At 47.2% G+C, this 9968-nt stretch overlaps 3 protein-coding genes across 3 annotated transcripts; all 3 read right to left on the bottom strand. All coding sequences in view use genetic code 12, as the record gives it.

Moving 5' to 3' along the window:
• Nucleotides 1–880: 880 nt before the first annotated feature.
• KGF56_001936 (homeobox domain-containing protein) lies at nucleotides 881–1177 on the bottom strand (the record flags this gene model as incomplete). Its single annotated transcript, XM_049323111.1, has 1 exon — nucleotides 881–1177. One exon carries the CDS (start codon nucleotides 1175–1177, stop codon nucleotides 881–883), a length of 297 nt encoding a protein of 98 aa, XP_049181008.1.
• Nucleotides 1178–2514: 1337 nt separating this feature from the next.
• Nucleotides 2515–4348, bottom strand: KGF56_001935 (uncharacterized protein; the record flags this gene model as incomplete). Its single annotated transcript, XM_049323110.1, has 3 exons — nucleotides 2515–2785; nucleotides 3267–3666; nucleotides 4084–4348. 3 exons carry the CDS (start codon nucleotides 4346–4348, stop codon nucleotides 2515–2517), a joined length of 936 nt encoding a protein of 311 aa, XP_049181007.1.
• Nucleotides 4349–8036: 3688 nt separating this feature from the next.
• On the bottom strand, nucleotides 8037–9554 carry OBPA (oxysterol-binding protein related protein; the record flags this gene model as incomplete). Its single annotated transcript, XM_049323109.1, has 1 exon — nucleotides 8037–9554. One exon carries the CDS (start codon nucleotides 9552–9554, stop codon nucleotides 8037–8039), a length of 1518 nt encoding a protein of 505 aa, XP_049181006.1.
• Between the last annotated feature and the right edge of the window lie 414 nt (nucleotides 9555–9968).

Genomic DNA, 9968 nt, shown 5'->3' with positions numbered 1-9968 from the left:
GAAGTGGAGTAGGTATAGTGGGAGCTTTAGAGCAGCACTAGCGACACTATCGAGCACGACACTATCGAGCAGAGCGAGATAGTGGAGCAACTCTGCTCACTGACACTATCGAGCACGACACTATCGAGCACGACACTATCGAGCAGAGCGAGATAGTGGAGCAGCACCAAACCACTCCGCTCACCTCCCCTATCGAGCACGACACTATCGAGCAGAGCGAGATAGTGGAGCAGCACTTGACCGAGACTATCGACACTAAAGGGCAGAGCTAGATGACACTATGAAGCACAGCCAGATGACAGTATTGAGCAGAGAGAGATGACAGTATTGAGCAGAGACTATCAACACTACCGAGCGGAGAGTGATGACACTATCTCGCTCCGCTCGATAGTGGAGAGAGACTAGGAGCAGAGCGAGATATTTCTAAAACAAGCTAGTTAGTGGTGCAAGCTAGTTAGTGAAGTTAGTGACTATTTAGTGGAGGTAGAAGTGTTGGTGGCTATGCCACCTGCACTACTTGCTTCTCCCAGTAGTGGACTTCTTGACAGCCTGTTGCAACACTAGAGAAACTAGATAGTGTTGCTGGTAGGTGTGCTATTCAAGTAGAGCCAATATCTCCGGAGCAACCTTTACCAGCTTTTCCTTTCTTCTTCTATTCGAGACCCTGTAGAAACGCTAAACACTATCGAGCAGAGCCAGATAGTGTTGTAATTGGCTAGTTAGTATAATAGAAAGAGTAGAACACGACGCGACACTCTCGAGCGAAGCGAGATAGTGGAGCAGTATTTAGTAGCAACACTATCGAGCGAGATAGTGGAGCAGTATTTAGTAGCAACACTATCGAGCGAGATAGTGGAGCAGTACTTAGTAGCAACACTAACTAGCAGCGAGTAGTGTCAATACTGTTCATGGAGCTAGTGTTTCCACTATCTCGCTCTGCTCGATAGTGTCGATAGTGGATCCAAACATACCAGTTCTGTATCTGCAATTTCAGAAGATTTGTAGATTCAGTTAATCTTTGTAGTGATAATTTATCCAAGTAAGGAGCCTTTGAATGATCCTCAAACCAAGTCTCCAATACCCTCAAGCTCATTTTCAGGAGCCGTTTATTTGTCTTATCGTCTGTATCTGAATCATCGTAGATGTCACAAGGGGTGGTTGCCATCCGTTCCGACATGATATAATGGAGGAGCTGTGCCGAGCGGCCAAGGAGGGAGAGTAGTTCCGACTCGTCTGGAGACAAGGGTTTCAGCGTGATCACCTTTACGTTGTTTGTTATGTCGAGGACAGAGTCATTGATGACATCGTAGTTGACTATAGTGCAAGTGCACAGTTCAACAACATACTCCAAAACCTTTTCTATAGCGGTCCACAATTGGTCAATGTAGTTCATATTAAAGAGAAATGGATATTCTTTTTATAGAGCTAGAGTTTTAGTTTTTTCTTTTCTTATAGAGCTAGAGTTTTATTTTTCTTTTATTTTTTATACAAATATATATCTTCTATTGTGCCCGCAGCCACGTGCACACTCATTTGCTCTAGCGGCTTAGGCTCTGCCTGTGCCACCACGCCCATCGCATCCAAAAGCCATTCTACAAAATGGAGTTTTGCGGTAGGCGATTTGAGGTAAGTATTGTAGAAATGGGCGTATTGGCGCCAGGTATTCTGGTTGGGCTCTTTTGCCCAGAGCGCGGCTAATTTGCGCGAAAGTTCTCGCTGGTATTGGGTATTTGTCACGGCTCTGCTGTAGAATGACCGGAACGCAATAAACGAGTTGATTGGTTTGAGTTTTTTGATTTTATATTGTTTGGGTGTGGGCAACCATTGTAGTAAGCTATATATACTATATTCGCAAACAAGTGCAGCTAGCTCTTCGTTGGGCGGGGGGATGGGGGGGAGCGTGGATGCTCTGAAAATATCTTGTTTTCCTTTACCGCGCGTGCGTCTCAACAGCTTTCCAAGCTTGATCATGGATGTGTAATCTTTGTAAGAGGTCATTAGGGGGAGAAGGGGGAGGAGGAGTAAGGAGGAGGAGGAGGAGTAAGGAGTATGGAGGATGAGTGTTTACTGACGAGAATATGGAGGATGCTCTATTCTTATATTAGATGGTTATGAGACATGGTATGTTTCATAATTAGTATAGTATTCCCTGAGAGATGAATTGGAAGTGGTCATATAGTCTTGTGTAGAGGCTATTATAGCTTTTAGCTATGAGTGCGTCTACTGTCGTGTCTATCTGCAGTACGTCTAGTCTTTGCCAGAGCAGCGATTGTGCTGCCGGGTTGATGAGTGCGATGAAGGGGACTAGTTTATGTTTTTCCAAGGCCAAGATTCTGAATAGGGAGGTGCATGTTGATTTGAAGAGTGTGTAGTAAGGGGAAGAAGGTCCCCCCATTATATCGATGTACTCCTGTGTGAGTTTAAACGGCGCTGCCTCGAACCCTATATTTGAGCCTGGCGAGTTGCCCAAGATAAAGCCAAAGTCGATATGGATGATATGTCCCTGAGAGTCGATCAAGATATTGCCATTGTGTCTGTCTTTGATCTGGAGGATGTAGCAGATGATGGAGTAAGAGGCCAAGCTGACTGCGAAGTTGTGTTTGCTTTTGGCGGGGAGGTGGGTGTAGTAGTTTGTAAGAGAAGTTTTCTTCTTGATGGCATGGATGGAGACGCCGTCGATAGTCTCCACGAGGCCTGCGTTTGCACTGATGACAAGGATGCGCATTCTGCATGTCCAGTAGACGGCCTGGTGCGAGCGCCAGATCGACGAAATGACTGAAATGAGCTGTGACGCAAACGCCTCTTGGGGGATATCGGACCCGTTCTTTACTATAACGGAGCAGAGGTCCCAATTGGGGAGGTGGCCATACGGGGAACTCTCCCTCAACCTCTTCTTCTTGAGCCCAAAGGGCTCAAAAAAGAAAGCAGAAGAAGTGGAGGGGGCAGTCAGTGTTTTCTTTATTGGAATCAAGTCTGTGACATCCGATTCTATGTCCTTTCCGTCCAAGTCGAACTCGTCGCGGAGGTACTCCATCACTATGAGGTACGGCACACGTTCTGCGGAGCTGAGGAGGGTGGCCTCTGCCACCACGATATTGAGGATCTTGTTGTATTTCAGGAGCAGCAGCGGGAGAAGAAGGGGGATATCGATGTCTGCAGGGAGCGACGTGTTTAAGCGGGAGAGCTCGGCCGAAAGGGCCGTGTCTCTGAGATGTTTGGGGAGAAGCCCGAGTCTGAATGAGATGGTCTGGAGGGAGATCATAAACGTGGTTTCTCGGGAGTAATAGGACGAAACACCCAGCACACTAACACCCCCAGCACCTATACCCCCCTGCTGTAACCCAACAGTAACACCCCCAGCACCAATACCCCCCTGCTCTAACCCAACACCTATACTTCCTACCCCGTTGCTTCCTACCCCGTTGCTTCCTACCTTTTTGTTTATTCCCATTTCCCCCATTTTATATGTTTTAAGATCGTCAAAGGCTCTTGGGCTAGCAGTCACATGCGAGTCTACATTAAGGTCCGTCTCGCTCTTGGTCTGCCTAGGAGGGTGTCTCTCCTCCCTCTTTTTCTCTCTCTCTTTCCTCTTTATCTTCAACACGAGCGACCTTTGCTGAGTGGCCTGTGCCCTGACCATCTTTTCTGCATATGTATTGACATCCACTGCGAACGAGGCGGCGATGCCGCCCATGAGGACCAATGCCGGGTGCAAGTTTTCTCTAAACACCTGATGTCTTTTGTTGAATAGGATCTGCTGGATACTGTTGAGGAGCGAGCGCACTTGGTGGAACGCATAAGTATCCTGGTCCAACTCCGTGAGCTGCGCATGGAGTCTCCAGAACACAATGAGGCTGAAATGCGGCGACTTTGAGCAGAAGTCGAGGATGAACTCGTGAAGCGCCATCGAGTCTGTTTCGTGGGTGACGAGCAAGTGGATGTATTGGGGGATGTAGAACTCTATTTCGGGGTAGGGAAAGGTGGATAGTTTGGAAAGGAGGATATGGATGTGTCCGATGGAGGAGAAGGAGGGGAGGTGCGAGATGATCTCAAGGGGGGAGGCCAATAGGAGAAGATCAATACTCTGTGCTCCATTAGCCAGTGCTCCTTCAGGAGCACTGGCCATCTCAAACGACTCTGCTTTAGAAGCTAGTGCTCCTTCAGGAGCACTGGCCATCTCAAAAGAATCTGCTTTAGAAGCTAGTGCTCCTGAAGGAGCACTGGCCATTTCAAAAGACTCTGACTCTAAGTTTCTTGAATTACCGTCTAGGCTGTGTGCTTTGAGAGACTGTGCCGAGGGGGCACAGTCTGGGGCCTCTGTAGTGGAGGTACGTTGTTTCCTAGACATGTCCATGAAGAAGAGACCGACACTATTTGTTCTTTCACTATTGAGCGCAGCGAAATAGTGAAAAAGCGAAATAGTGGAGCATATATGTAGAGTAGTGACACTACATATATGTAGAGTAGTGACACTACATATATGTAGAGTAGTGACACTACATATATGTAGAGTAGTGACACTATTGAGGGGCACTATTGAGAGCATGAATGTAGAGGAGAGAGTAGTTAGCAGTAGAGAGTAGAGACTATTGAGCACAGCTTAATAGTCATGAGTAGAGAGTAGAGACTATTGAGCACAGCTTACTAGTCTTGAGCTGAGTCTAGTCTATATGAGTAGTGAGTAGTGAGAGACTATCTTGAGCAGTGAAGAGAGTAGTGAATAATGAGCAGTAGAAGAGGGGAGTAGAGACTAGAGAGTAGACTATCAGGCACAGCGTGATAGTCTTGAGTAGTAGAAAGAGAAAACAGAGTCCAATGGGTAGAGAGTAGAAAGAGAAAACAGAGCTTAATAGGTAGAGAGTGGAGAGAGGAGAGAGTAGTGAGTAGAGAGAGCAGTGAGTAGTGAGTGGAAAGAGAAAACAGAGTCCAATGGAGAGTGGAGAGAGGAGACGGTAGAGAGTAGACTATCTTGCTGTGTTTCATAGTTTTCAGTAGGGACTAGACTATCGAGCACAGCAGGATAGTCTTGAGTAACAACTAGTGAGTACTGCTCGATAGTCTTGAGTAGAGACTAGGGAATAGACTCTCTCGCTGTGCTCGATAGTCTTGAGTAACAACTAGTGAGTACTGCTCGATAGTCTTGAGTAGAGACTAGGGAATAGACTCTCTCGCTGTGCTCGATAGTCTTGAGTAACAACTAGTGAGTACTGCTCGATAGTCTTGAGTAGAGACTAGGGAATAGACTCTCTCGCTGTGCTCGATAGTCTTGAGTAACAACTAGTGAGTACTGCTCGATAGTCTTGAGTAGAGACTAGGGAATAGACTCTCTCGCTGTGCTCGATAGTCTTGAGTAACAACTAGTGAGTACTGCTCGATAGTCTTGAGTAGAGACTAGGGAATAGACTCTCTCGCTGTGCTCGATAGTCTTGAGTAACAACTAGTGAGTACTGCTCGATAGTCTTGAGTAGAGACTAGGGAATAGACTCTCTCGCTGTGCTCGATAGTCTTGAGTAACAACTAGTGAGTACTGCTCCACTATCTCGCTCCGCTCGATAGTGTCGCTGCTCGATAGTGTCGCTGCTCGATAGTGTCGCTGCTCGATAGTGTCGCTGCTCGATAGTCTTGAGTACTGCTCCACTATCTCGCTCCGCTCGATAGTGTCGATAGTGGTGGTGGTAGTGATTCTCATGGGGGTACACTTGGTAGCATATTTATGTTAGTGCACGTGACATGGTAGCGCCAAACACTAGACCAAAACCCAGAATCTCGAAATTTCAGCGTAAACACAAGAGCCCCAGACCTAGCATGCATATAACTCCACTATCGAGCACAGCGAGATAGTGAGCAGCACTTACCAGCTAACATATAACTCCACTATCGAGCACAGCGAGATAGTGAGCAGTTCTTACCAGCTTGTCACACCAACTAGCTTGTCACAACACTATCTCACTCTGCTCTACACTACTCTGCTCTACACTGCTCTACACTACACAGCTCTACTCTGCTCTACACTACACAGCTCTACTCTGCTCTACACTACTCTGCTCTACACTACTCTGCTCTACACTGCTCTGCTCTACACTGCTCTACACTACACTGCTCTACACTGCTCTACACTACACTGCTCTACACTACTCTGCTCTACACTGCTCTACACTACACTGCTCTACACTGCTCTACACTACTCTGCTCTACACTATCTCGCTGTGCTCGATAGTGTGCTCGATAGTGTTTAACACAGTACAATTGTATCACTTAGCTGCAACTAAGAAGTAAATCACGTGTGAGTCACGTGACATACCACAAAAGAGTTATAGTGCTGTTTCATCACATAGCTGTAAGGTGTCTCACGTGAGTATCACGTGAGACACACCCCCCCAGCTTTCCACTTGTAAACATTTATATTCATTTTTCACGTGACTAGCCCTAGGGGAAGAGCAGCGACACTATTGAGCGACACTATTGAGCGACACTATCGAGCGACACTATCTCGCTTCGCTCGATAGTGGAGCAGTACTGAAGAGGTGGGTCTGTATTTAGAAAGTCTCTTCTTGGTATCGACTAGATTTCACTTATGTCTATAAATTCGCATGGTTTTACTAAAAATAAGAGACTATTGAGCAGCGACACTATCGAGCAGCGACACTATTGAGCGGAGCGAGATAGTGGAGCAGTAAGGAGTAGAGAGAAGAGTAAACACTACCGAGCAGCGACACTATCGAGCAGCGACACTATTGAGCGGAGCGAGATAGTGGAGCAGTAAGGAGTAGAGAGAAGAATAAACACTACCGAGCACAGCGAGGTAGTGTTGAGAATAGAAAGAGAGAGAGTAGAGAGAGAGTAGAGAGAGAGTAGAGAGAGTAGAGAAGAGAGTAGAGAGTAGAGAGTAGAGAGAAGAGTAGATAGTAGAGATATAGAAGAGAGAGAGTAGAGAAGAATAGAGAGGGAGTAGAAAAGAATAGACTATCTCGCTCCGCTCGATAGTCTAGAGAGTAGAGACTAGAGTAGTCAAGAGTAGAGTAGTAAAGAGCAGTTAATAGAGACTATCTCGCTCCGCTCGATAGTCGAGAGAGTAGAGTAGAAAGTAGAGTAGAGAGAGAGTAGAGAGAGAGTAGAGAGAGTAGAGAAGAGAGTAGAGAGTAGAGAGTAGAGGAAGAGTAGAGAGAGAGTAGAGACCACTGAGTAGTAAGTAGAGACGAGTAGAGAGTAGTGAGTAGAGAGCACTAAGTAGTGAGTAGAGGGGAGTAGAGTAGAGAGAAGAGTAGTAAAAAGAGCAGAGATATGAGACTATCTCGCTGTGCTCGCTAGTCTCTCTCGCTCAGCTCGATAGTCTAGAGTAGAGTAGTAAGTCGAGACTATCTCGCTCTGCTCGATAGTCTAGTCTAGAGTAGAGTAGTAAGTCGAGACTATCTCGCTCTGCTCGATAGTCTAGTCTAGAGTAGAGTAGTAAGTCAAGACTATCTCGCTTTGCTCGCTAGTCTTGAGTCGAGACTATCTCGCTCTGCTCGCTAGTCTCTCTCGCTAGTCTCTCTCGCTAGTCTCTCTCGCTAGTCTCTCTGTAGTATCACTATATAGTATACTCTGTCCATTATAATGGCAGTGGGTAGAAGGGAGAGGAAAGCAGTAGGAAGAGAGCAGAGTCACACAGACAATGTGATCTGAGCAGAGTAGCTCAAAATGGTTGACACATCAGAACAGTGTGATCTGAGCAGTGTGTAGTGATTATTCACACACCATCACAAAGTGATGGCATGTTCAGTGAGCAGTGTGTTCAGTGAGCAGTGTGTTCAGTGAGCAGAGTAGCTCATGATTATTCACACACCATCACTTTGTGATGGCGTGTTCAGTGAGAAGAGTGGTTGGTGATTATTCACACACCATCACTTTGTGATGGCGTGTTCAGTGAGAAGAGTGGTTGGTGATTATTCACACACCATCACTTCGTGATGGTGTGTTCAGTGAGAAGAGTGTAGTGATTATTCACACACCATCACTTCGTGATGGTGTGTTCAGTGAGAAGAGTCGTTCACACACCATCACTTCGTGCTGGTGTGTTCACTCGTTCTGGTGTGTCTATACTCTGGAATCTCATACCTCCCCCCTCTCAACACCTCCTCCACCTCTCTCCCAATCTCCTCCTCTCCCCTCTCCATATCGATCCCCCACTTAAACTCATACTCCAAATCCTTTCCCCGCTGAAAGTACCGCGGCATAAACTCTACTCCATCCTCAATCCTCTTCTTCGCCAACACCCTCTGCTCCTCCTCCACCTTCATTTTCTCAGCAGTGGCGGTCTTGTGGTCTCTTGCTGCAAGTGCAGCGATCGTGGGGCCCCACAATCGATGAGAAGAAAGCGCCCCTCCATCAATAGAAACGGGGGGAAATGTCTTAATCTCCCTCACATCTAGCTCCTCAACACCCTTAAAGGATATTTTCTCATTCCATTTACCACTTATGACCATTAGCTCCTCTCCCGAGGAGCTCTTGATTGTACCCCTGATCTCGTCGTACCCCCCACTAATAAACCCCTTGGTCTTAAACTCTATCTCTGCACAGTACTTTCTACTCCTCACCTCCACCTTATCGCCTAGCTCCAATCTCATCTTGCCAAAGAGGATCCCTCTGCAGTAGACGTTTGGCTGGTTCATTGTAAACGTCTCGTTCCAGTTATGGAACGTGACCTTGCCGAGCCCCTCCATAATGGCTGCAGACGAGTTACCTAGGAAGCGCGATTTGGGGATTACTACGCCGTCGACTCGGATTTTCTCAGAAGGGTAGATGTAGAAGTAGGAGGATTTGGGCGGGTGGTGGGAGCACTGTTCGGAGACATAATAGGCGGTGGCATTAGAAGCTCTGGCAGTGCCGCAGGCAGTGCCAGAGCCAGCACTATCCTCTGCTCTACTAGCACTGGCAGTGCTTGCAATGCCAGGGCCAACACTATCCTCTGCTCTACTAGCACTGCTATGCCCTTTACTACCCCCCTTCTCTCTACTACCCCCCTGCTCTTTACCACCCCCCTTCTCTCTACTACTACTGCTATGGCCTTTACTGCTACTGCCAAAGGCAGTACCAGTAGTACCAGCACCCTTCTCTCTACTGCCACTACCTTCGGCAGTGGCAGTAGAGGCAGTAGTGTCAAGGATCCAGTAGCAAGAGTAGGTCTCCCCTAGCACCGGATTCAATGGCTTCTTCACTGCCTTCGGGGCTATATGCCACGAGGCAAGGTACCACTTGACCACCCCCACAAACCTCTTCAACTCGTCCTCTTCCCGATTCGCCACGACCAATAACTGAGGGATCTGAAAAAAGTTGGTGATCCTCTCTAGCATAGACTTTTTTTCCAAGATGAATGTAGGAAGCGTGATTTTCGTCAAGTCCATGCCAGGGCGTAATTGAGAAATGATATTCATGAGGATCGATTGTCCTTCGTGCGTGATCTCGTTGATGTCGTCGGTGTCCACCAGCCCTGAAGGGCCAGAGGCTGTGCTGGCATCGCCAGCAGAGCCGGAGGAAGGACCGGAGGAAGGGCCAGATATCTTCAACTTGCTCAACATGACACTATCGAGCGGAGCGAGATAGTGGAAAGAAACTACACTATCGAGCGGAGCGAGATAGTGGAAAGTGACTAGATATGTGACACTATCGAGCGGAGCGAGATAGTGGAAAGTAATCAGATGTGACTAGTGTGACTAGATGTGACTAGTGTGACTAGATGTGACCAGATGAGTGACTAGTCGACAGTAGATAGATCTAAGGTATTTCCACTATCGAGGGGAGCAAACTAAAATTAACACTATTGAGCACGACACTATGGAGCGGAGCGAGATAGTGGAGCACACAAAAGTACACGACACAACACGACACTATCGAGCGGAGCGAGATAGTGGAGGGAGACTCCTTTACACTACACTCACTATCTCGCTCCGCTCGATAGTGGAGAAAGACTGCTCTAACCTATACTTTTGAGC

This window comes from Candida oxycetoniae (assembly GCF_023343755.2).
Source record: "Candida oxycetoniae strain CBS 10844 chromosome Unknown scaffold90, whole genome shotgun sequence".
Taxonomy (NCBI): domain Eukaryota; kingdom Fungi; phylum Ascomycota; class Pichiomycetes; order Serinales; family Debaryomycetaceae; genus Lodderomyces; species Lodderomyces oxycetoniae.
The sequence above is the reverse complement of the archived record's forward strand: the minus strand, read 5'-3'. Positions and strand labels throughout refer to the sequence as shown.